This window comes from Crocodylus porosus, unplaced genomic scaffold (assembly GCF_001723895.1).
Source record: "Crocodylus porosus isolate Cpor-Errol unplaced genomic scaffold, CroPor_comp1, whole genome shotgun sequence".
Classification (NCBI taxonomy): Eukaryota; Metazoa; Chordata; order Crocodylia; family Crocodylidae; genus Crocodylus; species Crocodylus porosus.
In genome coordinates, this window is record NW_017728946.1 from 9089 (window position 1) to 27234 (window position 18146).

Genomic DNA, 18146 nt, shown 5'->3' on the forward strand with positions numbered 1-18146 from the left:
CCCCTCGGTATAGTACATGATATTTCAGAAATGTTGCAAACTCTTACAAACAGTCTTTCTTCTGGCTCTGCAGGTCCAGCAGTTGCATGCGGGGGAGTGGCACCAGCTGCATGCAGGGATACGCCATCAGGGTCGCAGCCAGTCTTGGGCAGGGCCTCTGTTTGCACTGGTTCCGGCAGCTGTGGACCCAGGACCGGACCCAGTTATTGGATTGGCTGGTCAGCGTAGCAGTGGAGAGGCTGGCATGTGGATGATGTCGTACACGAACAGGAGTGGGACCAAGTGGACCCGGCATTCCGGGACAGGCTCATTGCCCTTCTTGAGAGAATGGTGGAGGCCCAGGAGCGGCAGGCTGCTATGGTGGCCAGGGCAGTGGAAGCCATGGAGGATGACCGCTGAGTACTGGACACTATCCTGGCCCTGGCAGTCGCCTTTTGTGCTGTCTGCTGGCCAGGTCTTAGCCCTGCCTGCCCCCTGGCAGCCACCCAGTGCTCAGATACAAATGCAGCAGTGCCTCTAGTGGCCAGGTCCTCCTGCCACAGCATGTGCCCCAGGTCCCGCACCCCTTGGGCCCACCACTGCCTCTCGCCCCAGCTCCGTGCGGCCACAAAGCAGGAGCTGCCCACAGTGGGACCAGCACTGTGCGTGGGGCCTACTGGCCCTGGCTGCTGGTTGCAGAAAGAAGAGCTGGCCGCACCTCGAGCATCAGCTGCTCTTACCCCCAGGCAAGCCCCCTGCCTGCTGGACTCTCCACAGCATGTGCACCTATGATGGTGTGGCCAGAGGTTGGGGTGCTGGGCACCTGTCCCTGGCCTCCACCTCATAGGTACCACACCCCACTGCCCCCCACCCTGGGAAGGTACCCAGAGCACACTGTACATAGGATGCATGGGGAAGAGGGTGCTTTATTGGTGGTGGGTGGAGTGATTGGTGGTGGGGCTCTGTGGGTCGGGGTGTGGGGACAGGGTCTGTGTGTGTGGAGGGGAATAAAGTGCTTTCCAGAAAATAGTCCACAGTTAGCATGGTGCTGGGGGTGCATGGTGGGGCTGGATCCTGTGGCCAGCCACCCAGGTGGCCTACAGTGGGCAGCACAGGAGGATGTGGACCACCAACATCTCTTGCACCCGGTGCCCTAGACTCTGCTGCCGGGTGTGCAGCTCACCTAGGGCCTCAGTGGTGGGGGCCTATTGCTATTGCCGCTGCCACAGGTGGCGGTTCTGGTCTCGGATGTCCTCCTCCCATTGTACCTTCTCCCCCCATGCCTTGTGGAAGAGCTCCGCCCGGGCCTTGGAGATGTTATGCCATACACAGGCTGCAACAACAACCCAGGGGATGTTGGCCTCTGCGACCTCAAGGTGGGCAGTGAGGGTGTGCCATTGTCTCTTCAGGCAGCTGAAAGTGCAATCCACCAGTGCGCAGGTCCAGTCTAGTTGAAATGTGCCTGGTGGGGGTCAGTAGTATACAGCCCCACCACCCTTCAGTGCAAATGTGCCTTTCCTCTTGTATGGTGCGTGATGTCACCAGCCCCGCCCCCTGACCCCAGTCACGTGGTGTGTGACATCAGCAACTCCATCCCCACCCCAGTCACATAATGTGTGACATCAGCAACTCTGCTCCCACTCAGTCACGTGCTGTGTGACATCAGCAACTCTGCCCCCACCCCCAGTCATGTGGTGTGTGAACTCTACCCCCATCCTCAGTCATGTGGTGTGTGATACTAACACCACATGGTCCATGACATCAGAAGGAGAGCCCATGCAGACCCCCAAAGCCCAACCCCTCATGCTGCAAGAACCAATCTAGATCATGTGGTGCAGTTATGACCTATTGCCCAGGCCCCTGAAGCAGACAATGAGAATTTGGAAGAAGGTATATTTGTGCCATGGTTTAAATTTCTCCTCAAGCATTTGTATGCACTACACAGGTGTTAGCGTGGGGTGGGTGTGGGGGAAGCGGTTACCAGACATGTCTACACAGGAGGCTACGTTAAAATAAGTTTATTACTCTCTTGGTGAAGCTGGCAATTTTGGTGGGGTGAACATACTTTTTGAAGCCATCAAAAGGCAGAATAAGGTTCTGAACAGAAGCGGGGTGGCCGCCTGACTTTCAGATCAGGTTGCTTACACGCTACAAAAACCAGTAAGAAGACGTTTTAAAAGAAACAAGACAGTTTCAGATATTGATGTACAATGGCAGGCAGTTTTAGTGGATATGCAGCAGTTTTCCAAGCACAATAGTGAGGTTAAGTTAATCTTAACAGCGATAGACATATTATCTAAGTATGCCTGAGCTGTGGGTCTAAAAGACAAGTCAGGCAGTGAAATGGCTCAGGCCTTTAAAATCTTTTTTACAGAGGGCTGTGTACTTTGAAAATTACAGACTGATCAGGGAAAAGAATTTTTAAATAAGTCTTTAAGCAAGCTGTTAAAACAGTATAATATTCACTATTTTGTGACGAATAGTGAAGCGAAAGTGACGATGGTGGTAAGGAGGTTTAACAGAACATTAAAATCAAATATATGGAGGTATTTTACAGCCTGCAATACCTTTCACTACATTGATGTGTTACCAGAGTTTATAAAGAGCTACAACCACAGTTTTCACAGAACTATCCACACCAGGCCTGGTGACGTGAACTTCTCAAACTCTTCACGGGTGTGGAAAGCCATGTACAGGGACTATTTCAAAATAAAACCAGCTGCCCCCGTGTTTAGAAAAGGAGACCATGTGAGGGTGTCTAGGACCAATGGGAGGTTTGAAAACGATTATGAACAAACATTCACCAATGAGATTTTCATAGTGGATGAAGTCCTTAGATGCATGCAGACGCCTGTACACCACCTAAAAGATTACGAAGACGAACGTATTGAGGGTTCTCTCTATTCTGAAGAACTACAAAAAGTGAACCCCAAACAGGACAGAGTTTATAGGGTTGAAAAAGTTCTAGCAACGAAAGGAAAGGGAAGAAAGAAACAGTTGTTGGTGAAATGGTTGGGGTGGCCATCTAAATTTAACCGCTGGGTGGAAGCCTCCCAAGTTTGTAACATATAGGGGTACCTCAGAAGGCCGCGATGTGTGATGGTGGCTTTTACATCACTTTGCCGGCAATGCTTGCGCCAGCATTTTTCTGCAGAACACCAGCTCGAGCTTTACCACACAGGTGGTTAAACCTGGATCTGCTGGGGAACTGGGAGATAGGGTTAGCAGAAATACAATACCTGCACAGCTGGAACAACATCAATGAAGACACCCCTTTCAAAATAACTTCTGGAACTAAAACATCACCATCGTACTTCTACTTATTTTAAAATCTCAAACACTTTATTTTAAACACGAGTACTTGCTGCCTCAGGGGTATTATACAATCATCACAGAGTTAGTGGATCTTATGAGCAATACAATTACCACCAATGCTACTCCGCCCAAATTAGTTATCCACTATGACCAAGCAATCGGGAAAGTGAGGAATTTGCTCTGGGGTACACCTTATTTGCCTTTGACCTGTCTCCTGACCAGGAGCGTGCTGATCATTATTCACTGATTAAAACTGGGAACCTGAGAGCAGAAATATGCTTTGCTGCGGCTTTGCCCACTACGGTTAACATGATCAGGTACAGGGTCTTTGACAATGTCATAGAAATAAATCAAAGGAGACACGTCCTGTTTGACTACATGTGAAGGTGGACACTGAACAGCTCGCCAGGGTTTTATACTCAGACCCTTATGCCAAAGAAACTGTCTTAGATGTTTTCTCCTGCAACTGGCTTCCTAAAACTCAACCATCTAAAAGGCCCCTGAGCTTGGTGGTCAACACGCACCCGCATAATCAAGCCAGAGAACACTGGCTGGCTGCTTACCTGGAGGATTGGAACAACAGAATTTTTCGACTCATACAGTCACTCCCCAAACAGCACTCTCTTTCCTCAAAACATTATATTGTTTTTAAACAATGCTACCAACACTGTTTTTCAGACTAAACAGTTACAAGACCCCCAGTCTGTCGCCTGCGGATACCAATGTGTTTTTCCTACGCCACCGTAGAACGGGGTTTTTCCTACACCACCACAGCAAGCATTTGAACAGATTTTAAAATTGTATTATTCCGACGATTTAGCACAAAATGATAGGGTGGTGATGCATTTTGTAAAAAGTAAATATAAAAATTTCCATGTGGCCGGGCCTGCTCAAAACATGTTTCAACATGCCCAGACTTGTATTTCTTGCTATGAGTTTCACAAATGCTTTGTCTAAATAAAACACTCAGCTGATGCTGTGTAAATAAATCTGCTGTTATTTAAGTGTGTGTGTGTGTTTTCATTCAAAAAATTTTCCGTAGACAAAAACTTTATAGCAGTATAGAATAATTTATTTCAAAGTGTGAAACTTTACATGGAGAGCCAATGGCTTTTAGAGACAGTTTTTCGCTTCTTAGGTGGTAGTGTTGGTGTTTCGTAGTCTGAAGCAGATACTTTCAGACGTTCCAGATGATCATGATTCACAATGTTGCCCATAACAGAAGATGGTACATTCAGCTCAGCCATGGCTTTCATAAAGATGTCCCGGCCTTTAGGCGGATGTTTAGTAGTCTTGGCGTGAGTCTGAAGGGTTCTCTGGACCAAGTCGAGCATGTTAGAACCCTTGACGAGCATCCCTTTGTAGACAAAACCCCCTTGATCCCCCAGGAAGAAATATCTTTGTGCTGGCTCAGCTTAGTGAGCAGTACTTTAGTATTTTTCCTGTATCAAGCATACATGTTATCCAATACTTCCTGAATGACTGTGTCGGGGTTTGTGGGGAGTTCTAGGGGGTATCCGGCTTCTAGGGGGGTCTGTTCCTGCAGAAACAGGATTAAATTCCGTCTTTCCAGATTACCCTGCCTTACGTAGGTCAGGTATTTCTGAAGCACAGATGCATACAATTTAGCCTTATATTCTGCTAACCCCAGGCTTTGGAGAATATCCCTCATTTCAGCATCCAATAAGCGGGTTGCCTCTGTTCTGATATTTTCCTGTGGTGGTGGAAGCCCTTGATTGTTCCAGTTCATGTTTGGGCACCAGGTACATTTTTTCTGTGTGCTCCATCAACAGCTAGCCAAAAGCCCCGTAATCAGAGGAAAAGCAAAACTTAACAGAGGTCCAATAAATCCCCCAGACTGTTTCACCAGCTGTTTCTTTTTTATAAGAGGCAATCTTTTGTTACTTAGGTTTTTTATGATCCCACATCTCTTTTTCAGCACGCAAATTTGATGTGGTGTCAAAGGGATGTTTCCTTTTAAGGTGTTCAGAGCAAGTTCTGAAATGGCCACTACTAAATCATCAGAGGCCGAGAAGAATATAGCTTTTCTCTGCTGCAAGGAGGATTGAGGAAGCAGTTTTAAGACAGCCAAATTTCTTTTTACGCAGTTAGACATGTTCCCCTTCCACCATCTCAAGAGCTAAGAAGAGGCTGCTACTAGATCATCTCTTTTTATTCCCACTTGCTGTTTTCTCAAACGTGTAAGCAGCTGGTTGGTCAGAAGGAAAAAGCCCAGTTCTTAATCTAAAAGTGTCCGGGGTAGAAGCATTTAAATCAACCAACAGATACCCATAAGGTGTGGCATCCTCAAAAGCTTCTAGAAAGACCTGGGCCTTACCAAGGTACATCTGCTGTGCTAGGGACACTATCTGTAGCTTATCCCTGGGGTTTTTAAACAAAACCATGTGTTTTGTGTTAAGGGTAATGGTGCGGCTCTTTTTCCCTTGACAGAAAACATTTTGAACTATTTACATAATGCTAAGATTCCAGTGGTGCACATACTTGGTAAAGGCTTTCTTGATTTTGCCACTGTCACAAGCAGAGTCCATCAAATCATCTACCACAACCATATTTATTTTATTAAGAGGAAACAAACACTAGTCATTGAGACTGTCCGGTAGACCCTCCACAAACTTGATAAAAGGATATTTACAAAGCAGTTCTTTATACGAAGGCTGCCAACAGCTATAGCACCACATGATATTCTCAGGCAAAGCAGACAACATTCAATCAGCATGATCAAGAAGGTGTTTTATAAAGTAACTTTTACCACAGTTGCTAGGGCCTGCCAAAATCACAGAAAAGAGGTGCTTCCATCGCGTATCCATCTTTAAAAACCATAGGGGAGGCTGTTAAAGTTTTCTGTGAGGACCCTTTTGTCATAAACGACTTTCTGCGTTTTTCTCAAGGTTTTGGTTTCTATCGTCCACTTGCTTTTGTTCCTGACAATAGAGCGCTGATGTATCACAATTGTTTTAGGGGTGTCCCCAGCAGGGTTTGCCCCATAATCTAGAACAAGATCTCTCAAGGTTTCAAAATCGACTTTTTCACTGTTGGCCACATTCAGGGTAATCTCTCTGACCTTCAAGCAAACCTTTCCCCCGCACAACTTGTACTCATAGGTTTTTGGACTGGCCGACACAAAGTCTGTGATGTGTTCATCTGGTGGTATTTCACTGGTGAGCTCGCCTAAATAATCGCCTAACGGGGGTTCCAATCTCCCTCGTGGCTCGCAAATATCACAGAATCTGTGTGATGGTACAGACAACATACTTGGTGCTAGCAGCTCATACAACTCCAAGCGTGCATAAGCGGTGGTGAAACAGGCTATAAAGATGTTTGAGATGAAATTTCATAGGTGGGAGAAAGGAAGCCAAAGAGTTCTTTGGCCTCTCTAACGATGCTGGTGTTGGGCAAGTTGATTCTCTGACCAAATTTACCCCACAAAGAAATTAGAAACAATTTCACTATTTGGCGCTTTCCAGTGTTGGGTTTGATATGCTCTGGGCGTAAGGTCACGCCGTCTTTTTGCAAGAAATTGGCCACGTATCTCTGTTTTTCTTGGTTGGTACACGAGGCAGGGTAGCCCAAGGCTTCCTGCTTGTCAGAGGTGCATTTTTATGTACCGTGAAAAAAGGGTGCTAGACTTCTCGGCAAAATGCCAGGCTTCATAGATTTAAGCTACTCTGTACCCTTTGGTGATAGCTTTATTCAATTCTGGGGTGCACCACATGCCCAGGAGGGCCCTCTCTTCATCAGTGTGGTTGCACTTTTGCTGTCTTGTTTCCGCGCAGAGGCAGCACAGCACGAACATAAGTTTCCCGTTCACCCTGGTGGGTAACAAAGGAAAAAAAAGGTTTTGCAGTGGATACAGTTTCACCTTGGCTATTCCAAAATAGCTCGACGGGGGTTAGAAATTGTCATGAATGATTTCAGGGTGTCCAGTTGGGTATTCCTTCATTTTGTTTATAAAGAGGTAAAGACTGGTAAAATCGTAATAGTGTATTTGTTCACCGAGTTTAGTTTGGTAATATAGTCAGATGGCATTAGTTCTCCCCACAAAAAGAGCATCCCTAGGCACCAGTGGAGAAGGCAGCGGCGTTCTGTTTAAAAAATCTGCCAGCTTCCCATCCGTTTCTAACAGAGCCCTCCACTTGTGTTCCCAAATGGTCCTAACAGAAAAACCCCTCTCTCGAGATAATCAGCCTTGTGCAATGCCTGATAATTAAGAAACCAGAAGGTGGTCCTGGTCAATGGGTTCTGGTCTTTCTCATTGTAGCAATTGATACAACCGTGGAAAAAGCATCCATTAAATTCAAACGCCATAGGTTCCCCATCAATGTTGTCATAGCTGTCTAAAAAATAGGGGCCTACCTGAAATTTCCCATCCTGTAAGGCATGTTGAATTTGAATATTTTCTTTCTCCAAAATGTACATTAGCAACTGAATAGATGGGGTTGAAAACCTCTTTTTCTGTCTGTGATAGTTGTCCAGGGGGAGAAGCGCTATGGTCTGTGGTTCCAAAAATATAACCTGTACATGGTCGTGCAGACAGAGGCCAGCGTGATGTATTGGAAAGGATTTATGCAACATATTACATTTTGGAGTTCGCCATCTACTTTTACTCGGTCTACCCTTTGTGTCATTTTCATAGTCTCATCCCTGTAGAGGCAGCAGGCCTCTTTCAAAATGTTTACGTTCTGCTGGCAATAATAGGCCAGCTCCTTTTGCATGTCAAAGGTCTTATTGCAGTTATTCTGATACCATTCTAAAAACTGTCCTTTCTCATCGGACATCATATTTTCGATGCTGTAGGTACTCCATCTTTGGGAGAGGCCTCACATAATTTTGGTTTTCTGCTGTGTTAAAAAATGTGGGAAATAACCTTTGCATCCTTCAAACCACATTGCCTGTGGAAGCCTGCTAAGTTTCATTGGCAAAAAGTTTAAAGAATCTATGAAACGGATGCCTAACCTGGTCACTTCAATGCACATGAGTTTACCACCCTAAGTGATCAGTTTCACACCCATTTTTTCCTTCAGTAACTGGCTGACAACAAAGTAACCTTTGGCATTGTGAGCTATGAAGGTGTAGTCCTTGAACTTTTTATCCATAAAGACCTTAATAAAATCAGACAGGCACTCTTTGCCCTTAAACTCCCAAGTGCTTTCTGGCTTTTTGGGCTTAGCTTCACAAGCCTTTTTGGGGTTTTTGCCTATGGCTTTCTGAGATTTTTTTCCCCATCTTTAGCTCCATTGCACATGCATCCCTGTCTCCTGCACACATTCAAAATCATAAAAAATGTACCCCTCACCTTCTTCAGGCTCTTTAATCTGACACATAAAGCTCCAGTGCTTGTTTATATCCATGATTTTCCCATAACACTGTTTGCACTGCCTCCCTTTGCACTCATGCTTTTTGTCCACGTAAGATTTACACTCATCACACAGAGTTTTAGTCAGACATTCAATCCGTTTTTCAGAGGCCAGGGCCACATGCCTTTCTAAGCACTCTTTGGAACAACAGAACAGCTTACAATTACGGCACCTCTGTGTCTTGCCCATGTTTTCAATGCAGTTTGGGCTCAGGCAAAGATGACATTGGAACCTGCACGCGTGGCTATGGCTGTACAACGTCTGACAAAGATCGTAATAATTTCTCATGCCAAACACCTTTTTCACATCTAAAATGCCATAATAATGTTCATCATGCAGCAGAAGAAAACAGGTCTCAGGGTATCTGGGTGCGTCCTGTGTTTTAAATAAACTCCACCCATCTTTTTCCTTATGCATTACTATGTGAATGTTAACCTGTTCAAGGTCTTCAAACAAAGGTACTTGATGGAACATAACCTTTTGATATATAGACGTGCCTAATTTCCTATGCAGTTCTTTAGATGTCGAATCTAGCAGTTTGACATCTCTGGCCCCCCTATAGATTTTGTAACAGCCAATAGACTGCCTGCAAAGCACAAGTTAGTATCATAGGTATTCAAGTCAATTAAATACTTCCTCTTTTTAGCAATGATCTGGGAATAGGGGATAGAGCTTGTAACTCTATGGCTCCCACCTCCCCAGCCTCTCACAATGACCACAACCAGCTGAAATGATGAATCAAGCAATATTTCTCTCTGGCTTTGTAACAGGTTACTGAACCACTCTAAAAACAACTCTGGGGTCATCTGGTTTAAATTAATAGATCGAGAATATAAACAATTTGCCATGCCATCTGCCTGAATACGTAACTGGGCATAGTCATTGCCTGTGAATCGCTGTCGGAGTTTTGCTACGATTTCTTCCACCCCTTGGCTTATAGCTTCATATGCCACGTGTAATGGCACATGCTCCGGATTCACAAAATGGAACTCCTCAGTGTACCTCATGCCTCCAAACCTTTCTACAGACCACTCTTGCCTTCTCACCCGCACCATTTGTACGTCCAGTAAAACACCCTCTGCTGACTCAGGAGACCAGGGGTCGCTTGAAGGGTCCTCTAAACTGTCTTCCACACCAGATTCGTTATCCCAACCCTCTGACCCTTCAGGTATTGGTGGGAGAGGAGGCCCAGGAGGCCTGGGAACATTTGAGGGGTCCTCTAAAGGGCTTCCTAAATCATATTTTTCACCCCCTCTCTCAGGCTCTTTGGGTCCTGGTGAAGGGTCAGGCCTGGGAGGAGGGGAAGCATTTGAGTGGCCTTCTAAAGTGCCAGTACCAGGGGATCTCTTATTTTTTCTCAACCATTGTTTAGCCTTCCCCACGCTTCTCTTTAACCAGGCCCTTACTTTTCACCCCATGAGCCCCTTGCTGATTCGCCATCCATTCTTATCACCGCATTTACCATGACTCCTCCTCTTATGATACAGGCCATGACTGTTGTCCAAGTTACACAAACTACCTCCTCTCCCTTTTGCTCTGGTAGTAATCAAGATCGTTCAAAGTGAGATGTATATGCCTGCCAGTACCACCCCAAATACCCCTTTTTTCACAATAACCATGATCTTTCAAAAAAGGAGAAAGGCTCTCCTCTTTCTCTAAATTGTGTAAGCAATCGGTCCTGGGTTTCTTATTCATGGGGCCCAGATCACCTGTTTTAGGGGTCTGAATCCTTGCATATGGTTTTCTCAGAGATACGTGGCTGTTTACTTCTGAGGAACTATGACCTTCTGTTCTGTCCCAGTGGTCTTCTGATCCTTGAGTATTATGATCTGCAGGCTGAGCATTTCTGGGTTTTTGCTTGTACTTTTAGAGGTCTCTGCTCAGGCCCCCACTCTTCTTCGGTAATGGTGTGTGTGATCACTTAGAAAATATAAAATTTACATCTCAGCGTTGAAAATTCACTTTCCTCACACACTACAAATTTAAAATTTGCTTAACCCCTACACACAGCTTCTTCTCCCAAAAGAAACACATTAAGTTTCAAAAGCTGATTTCAGAAAAATTACCTTTTACTACTTGGTAAAAACATGATTGTATGTGTTTGTTCAGCTTTTCTATTTTAGAAAACAAACAGTTACAAATAGTTGTTATAACTTAGTGTGCTTATATTAACACAGCCACAAATAACCCACCATTTTAAAATAATTTTTACCTTGCTGTGGTAAAATTGCACAGGGCTTCCCCACTTGATAAGCTCTCTGTAATATAAATAAAATGATACAATAAGTAAATTCTCTGTATTAAAAAATTAAATAGTAGATTAAGGAAAATAGTGTATGTATAAAGTAAAATATAACTGTTTTAAATAGTCACCACTAAAAGACAACTCCACCCCTTTAGTCTTAAAATATGTGAAGATCTGGACACACAGGTCAGCTTTTTGTTTGTTTGTTTGGTTGGTTTTGGGGAGGAGGGTGGTTTTTTTATTTGGTTTATTTTTATGATGCACACCTGCCACGTCATACCATACACAATCTGTGAGAATATATATTTTTAAATTCTGTCTTTATTTCCGTCAAAAGCTTTTATAATATTTACTGATTTATTTTGTTAAACCTTATTTTAAGAAGTGTTTTTTAATCATTTCCTATGACCATTAAGCCTTGTCGGCCTTATCTTTACAGGAGGCCTTTTGGTAAAAGATAACTCCTTTAGTCTTAAAATAGGAAGAGCTCTGAACACAATGGTCATCTTTTTTCTTTTTTGTGGTCCAGTTTTTCTTTATAACACCCCCCCATCACCCCCATACCATACAAAAGCTGTAAGAATATATATTTTAAATTCAGTCTTTATTTCCATCAAAAACTTTTACAATATTTACTAGTTTATTTTGTTACCCTTTCTCCTAAGAAGGGTTTTTTTATCATTTCTAGTGACCATTAAGTCTCATTAGTTTTATCTTTACAAAAAACCCTATATGTATGTTATTAGAGATCCAAGACACTAAAGCAAATCCTAATCTAAATTCGATGTAGAAAATTGCTGATGTGTTTTACAGCCTCACATCCCCCAGCCTTCCACCAAGATCAACAAAAGATATAAGTCCCCTCCATTTTAAACTTTTTGCTAAACCCTTCTCTTAAGCAGGGTTTTATAATCTCTAATACCAATTAAGCATTCAATATGGGGTTTAAGTGTCTTATCTTCCTCAGTGATTAAATCATGAAGGGCAGCATTAGGATCTTCTGCAGAATACACAGCATTTAGAAGCTCTCTAACCTGAATTAAATGTTTCTCAGTAATTCTGAGAATATTCCTGGCAAACCCAATGGCTATAACAGCATTGAAAATGCTTTCAAGACATATTTCCTGGCAAAGTTTCTGAATTATTTGATTTGTGTCTTCATCTAATCAAATAACACATTAGTGGTCTTCTTGACCCCCTAGGTCAAGTGTGCACCCCCAGCATAGGTCAAAAAATCTTTTCCTCAAGCAGTATTTCATTATGCCATAAAAGGAAATGAGAACAAGAGACTTCATGAAGACTTTACGTTCACAAGTTGTAACGGCATCTGTTGATTCAATGCCTAGTTGTCTTCTGAACTCTTCAGCCTCATCCGGTCTTTGTTCTCTGCAGAAGCATACACTTCCTTCTTGTGTATGGGTGAGTAGATTTTCTGGAGTCATTAAAAAGGCTTCATCTAACTGCAAAGGAGTGCAAATAAAGGATTTAGTTAGCTGCTGTTTAATCAGTCCTTAGCTACTTCCAAACACACACGTGCCATGAAGTGAACCCACACCACTACCCTCAAAACCCAAGTGCCCCCACAACCATGCTCCCAGTCTCTTACTGGTCTCGCCTCTGCGTTGACCTCTACTTGGCATGCAGGCTCTTGCACAAAGATGCCATCTTCCAAATTCTCAACATCTGCTTCGGGAGCCTGGGCCTCCTCCATTTGCCTGTTCATTGGGTGTTCCCCAACAGGCATTTCAGAGAGTCTTTGGGCTAGGAGCCGAGTCTCCTCCTCGGAGAGGAGTTATTTCTACAGTAACGCTTTCTATGAGGTCATCTTGGGGTTGTAGTGAGTGGGCCTACAGGCATTGTGAAAGAATCCATATCTGCCCCTACTTGCCTTAACATGGTCTCAGATAAACAGAGGGGTCATTTGGAAAAGCAGATAGACCTGGTGGGGCTTGCAGCCTAAATCCCACCCCACTCTACTTCAGCATCGTTCTTGGGAGGTCTGAGGTCTCTGAAACCCCTGCCAATTGGTTGGGGGTGGTGGGGTGGGTTGTTAGAGAGGTCACACCACCACCCTGCCACCCCATAGGCCATGCTTGTGCTCTGGCAGGGGCTAGAGCAGACTGGGACCTGATAGGTCATAACTGTACCACGTGATCTAGGGCAGTTCTTGCAGCATGAGGGGTTGGGCTTTGGGCGTCTGCATAAGCTGTCCTGATGTCATGGACCATGTAGTGTTGGTGTCACACACCACATGACTGGGGGTGGGGGCGGAGTTGCTGATGTCACGCACTATGTGGCTGGGGGTGGGGGTGCAGTTGCTGATGTCACACACCATGTGACTGGGGTGGGGCAGAGTTGCTGATGTCATGCACCACGTGACTGGAGTCAGGGGGTGGGGCTGGTGATATCACGCACCATACAAGGGGAGGGGCGGGGCTAAAGGAGTGGGGCATCCGGTTCCACCCACCTGTCACATTTGCATTGAAGAGTGGTGAGCTTATATACTACAGGGTCCAGCTGGCTGGTGTAGGGCTGCATAGGCCAAGGTAGGAGTTGGGTAGGCGTGGTCCCCGATGAGGATAGGTGGGACCATCACCTACCCCATTCGGAGATCAAGCACCCCGATGCATAGTGCCAGCTCTCAACCAGGCCTGGCACACCAACCCAGCTGGTGCTCATGGTGAAGGTGCTGTGATGGTTGATGATGGTCTGGAGCATGATGGAGTGAAAGCCCTGCTGGCTGTAGTAGGGTTGGTCACAGCAGGATGGTGATGCGGATGCTGGTCCTTTCCAGGACCCTGATGCATTGGGGGAAGTCCAGGGTGTGAAACTCCACCAGCTCCAGGGGATTGTGGACCCAGAGCACAGTGTGCTCCAGCACATACTGGAGAGTGTTGCAGACCTCCAGGACTGCCTCCCCAGTGGTCATCTTTCCCACACAAAAGAGGTGGCCAATGTAGTGCAGGCTGGTGGGTGTGGCCAGCTTGAGCTGCTCTGCTCTGTTATTGTACAGTACCATCACTTTTAAAGAGGCCACAGGTCACTATGGTCAGAACCTCCAGCTCCCCTTGGCTGCTGCAGGGGGGTAGCACAGGGCTGGAGGAAGCCAGGAACAGGCTAGTACTGTGAGGACCAAATCTCTCCCAAATGGCCACACATGTAGACACTTGCCCAGGGTGGGTTTACTTCACAGTAAATTACTGCCCAGTAAACCCATATAGCACTAATTGCAGATGTAGACATGCCTACTGACTGCACCTTCATGTGTGGTGTACTGTGCAGTTGTTACCATGCAGTGCCACTGCTGTACTTTTTTTTTCTTGATGCTAATGCACAGTAGCTCATCACTATTGCGCAGTCGCATTGTGTTATGGTTAGTGCCCAGCAACACTTCTGCATGGTAGCAACAACGTACAGCATAGTGCCTCATTGCTACTGTGCTGTAGCATCTTGTGTAGATGTACCCACTGTTAACTTTAAAGGTGCACCAGTACATTGGTCCCATATCAGATAGCCACTGATATAAGGAAAATTGACTGTATCGGCAGTTGGGTTTTTTTGGCTGATGTAGCCAATAATGCCACCAATAAATGCCTCGTGCATGCGCACAGCCACAGCGCAACATGCATGTGGCAAGAAGTGCAGCCTAGCAGCATGGAGAGCAGCTGGCTCTGGCTGGTAAGTCTGTTGTGAGGGAAGGTGGGGGACAGAGGTGATCAAAGCCCCAGTGGTGAGGGAGGGGCTAGGGCTGGGGCAAGTGCTGCACAGCCACGGCAGACCAGGGGACAGAGGTGCGAGTGGCTTGTCTGTGGGGTGTGGGGGATGGGGTGGCTGCCACCACCATGCACACCCTGGGAGGGTATGGGGGGGCATGTGCCCCTGGATCTGTGCAGGGCAAGGCAAGGCAGGGCAGGCTGAGCCAGCCTGCACTCAGGATGGGCAGTGGCGGCGCTAGGAGGGGGGTTTGCAGGAGCTACAGCAAATTTTGGGGTGGCTGCTGCTCCTGTCCAAGCCATGCTGCTGCCAGCCATCCTGAGCACAACCCGGCTCATCCCCCTGCTGAGAAGAGCTCGGCACTGTCCCAGCCCCACCCTGAAGTGGCAGCCTGTCCTGGCCCTACACAGATCCAGGGGCACACATCCCCATGCCCTCCTGGAGTGCATGAAGTGGCAAGAGCCGCCCCCCTCACCCCCCGCAGATGAGCTGTTCACAGCTCTGTCCCCCGCTCCACCTCAGCTGGACAGTGCCTGCCCCTGCCCCAGCCCCACTCCCTTCTTCACCACAGGGGCCTCAATCTACCCACCCCCCCAGGCTTTTCCCCTCACCCCTTCCCCCACAAGACTTACCAGCCAGACACCACTCTCCATGCTGTCCAGCTGCATATCAGAATTGGATTAATATTGGCCGATATGGCTTGTTAAAAATCAACCATTGGTATCAGCTCAAAAAGTCTCTATTGGTACACCCCCAGTTACCTTTCTTTGTAAAGGAATGTGGGGTAAAGGTATGTAATTTGTTTAAATTACCTTTCTTGATCTATAGCAGGGGCAGGGAATTATTTTGGGCGGAGGGTCGCTTAATGAGTTTTGACAAGCCATCAAGGGTCACATGACAGGCAACTGTGGGCAGTTAAATATTAATTTTCAACTTTTTTAGGAGCCCTATGTGGCCATATTTTGCCCACCCCTGATCTATAGGGTCAGCTTCCTATCTTAGAGCACAAGACTTTCTAGGGCATTTATTCCCTTTCTAAAAGATCACTGTCATCATTAGTGCTATAGAAGTCCTCTTTCAGACAAAGTGTACAAAGAGAAGATCATTGTCCCAAGGTTTGTGGCCCCAACAGATCTTGACTAGATTTGAGGTTCTGACGTTGCTGACAAAGTCAAAGAGCCCGCCTCTTTGCTGTAGAGACACAAGTACAAACATCCAGGGATCTCCTTGATTTCTCTTCCAGTACTCAGCCACAATCCTGTTGTTTTGGTACCGATTTTCACCCTGGCACCTCTGCCAGCCATGGTGTGCCTCAGCAGACTCCTACTATCCCATCCTGTCCACTGTTGGGTATATCTCCAACAGTGCTACTTTGCTTCTAAACACCCCATTGTGGTCTTTCTGTCTATGAACTTCCCCCCATAGGAGGAGTTTTCAGGGGCAGATTCTTCTGCCTGAAATTTACCTTAGCCTTGCAGGTCTCCAGAGAATGACTTACCCAGCAACCAGGAAAGAAGAACTTGCTAATCCCAACCTACTGTGTTCTTTTTCCAGTAAAATCTTCCTTCCTTCTGTCCTTACTTCCTTCCTCCCTTCAGCATTGCAGATGGATGGTTTCACTGGCTTCCAAAGATTTCTGTGGTTTAAGTACTATAAACTCCAGTTTAGGAAGCTGAAGAAACTACAAACAAGTTCATGGACATTTTACAGCAGTTTATACTGAATGAGTGGCCCTTCCCATTAATAAAACCATTATGGACCCTGAAGACATAATAGGACAGATATCAGCCACTTCCACTCTAACTGTATAGAACATAGACAACTGGTATGCCACTCCTTCTAGGGATGCAGAGTTTTCTGTGTGCCCCCTAGACTTTTACATCTAGTAGTTGTAGTCATTGCCAGAAGGTTAACCAGGTTGAAGTACCCTAAAGCAAAAAGTCTAAAAGACTAGACTTCTGCTAGTTTTATGGCATACGAGCTGCTATTGGCCCAGTATGACTTTCTAGTATCAACAACTGGCATCCTTTATAGATACTTTTGGGTATTAGACTGAGTGATATAAGACAAACCCTAACATCACTACTGACAATAGAGGCAAGAGATGATGAAAATCTTCTGTTCCATCAGCTGTTAACTGATAGGGCTGTGCAAGGCTTCAGAACATGCTTTGGATCTGGAGAAGCTTTAGATGTTTTGACATCCAAAGCAGCATGTGTCACAGGCCGGCTAGGCATTGTGAGTGTATCAGCCGTTAGGCTGCTGTGTTCAGGATCAAGAAGGTGAGTTGGGAGTGAAGTAAAGGCAAATTTACTTATAGCTAAGCATACGGAGGGGAGTGGAGGCAGGTGTCCAAGAAGAGTAGTCTCTCCTTAAAGAGACGATCCTCCAAACCCAAAGGGAGGTAATTCCAACATGGATCAAAGGGAACAGGAGGGCGCAAAAGCCCCCATGGCTCACCAAAAGCATCTGGGAATGTCTCCTAGCTAAAAGGTAGGCATACAACCAATGGAAGGGAGGGGCCATCACCAGGGAGGACTATACGGTGGTTGCTTGGGGCTGCAGCAGGGCATTCAGAAAGGCCAAGGCGGAGATAGAACTGGGACTAGCTACCCAGATAAAGGACAACAAGAAGTCCTTTTTAAATACATAGGGGGCAAAAAGAAGCTACTAGGTAACGTGGGGCCCCTGCAAGACGCTAGGAAATCTGGTCATCACACCAGATGACAAAACTAACCTATTTAACAACTTCTTTGTCTCCATTTTCCTGAGCAGGGACCAGATCAGCCCCCCCACCAGGACCCCCTCAGGCCCCAGGGGAGGCGCACCTAGGCCAAGGGTCAGTGAGGATCTAGTCAGGGAACTTCTGGAGGGACTGGACGTATTTAAATCAGCTGGTAGAGACGATCTCCACCCCAGAGTGCTGAGGGAATTAGCTAAGGTCATTGCAGGACCCCTGGCACGGCTCTACAAGCACTCATGGTGTTCTGGTGTGGTGCCAGAGGACTGGAAGAGGGCCAACATGGTTCCCATATTCAAAAAAGGGAGGAAGGAGGACCCAGGAAACTATAAGCTAGTTGGTCTTACCTCAATCATGGGTAAGCTTTTTGAGAGAATTATCCTGGCACATGTCCACGAGGAGCCAGCAGGGCAGCTTATGCTTAGAGGCAACCAACACAGGTTCATTAGAGGCAGGTCCTGTCAGACCAACCTAGTGGCCTTCTATGACCAGGTCACAAAATCCTTAGATGCAGGGGTAGCAGTGGACGTAGTCTTTCTGGACTTTAGGAAGGCCTTCGACACTTTCTCTCACCCCATTCTCATTAAAAAACTGAGGGACGGTGGTGTCAACATCTATACAGTCAAATGGGTCGCTAACTGGCTGGAGGGTCACACCCAGAGAGTAGTGGTGGACGGGTCATTTTCGACCTGGAGGGATGTGGGCAGTGGGGTCCCCCAGGGCTCAGTCCTCGGGCCTGCACTGTTCAACATCTTCATCAGTGACTTAGATGAGGGGG

At 46.2% G+C, this 18146-nt stretch overlaps 1 protein-coding gene and 1 long non-coding RNA gene across 2 annotated transcripts in view; one reads left to right on the forward strand and one right to left on the reverse strand.

Moving 5' to 3' along the window:
* The first annotated feature begins 1037 nt into the window (after positions 1-1037).
* The window catches only part of MMP24 (matrix metallopeptidase 24), a 162966-nt gene continuing 145857 nt past the window's right edge, over positions 1038-18146 (forward strand). Inside the window, 2 exon segments of the mRNA XM_019550707.1 lie at positions 1038-1076; positions 1078-1355. Of these exon segments, the coding sequence (XP_019406252.1) occupies positions 1038-1076; positions 1078-1355 (317 nt within the window).
* Positions 12302-18146, reverse strand: part of LOC109320576 — a 16084-nt gene continuing 10239 nt past the window's right edge. The window contains exons 2-3 of the long non-coding RNA XR_002103817.1: positions 14304-14307; positions 12302-12315 (exon numbers count right to left, since the gene is read on the reverse strand). This is a non-coding gene — a long non-coding RNA (uncharacterized LOC109320576). The remainder of the gene's footprint in view (positions 12316-14303; positions 14308-18146) is intronic.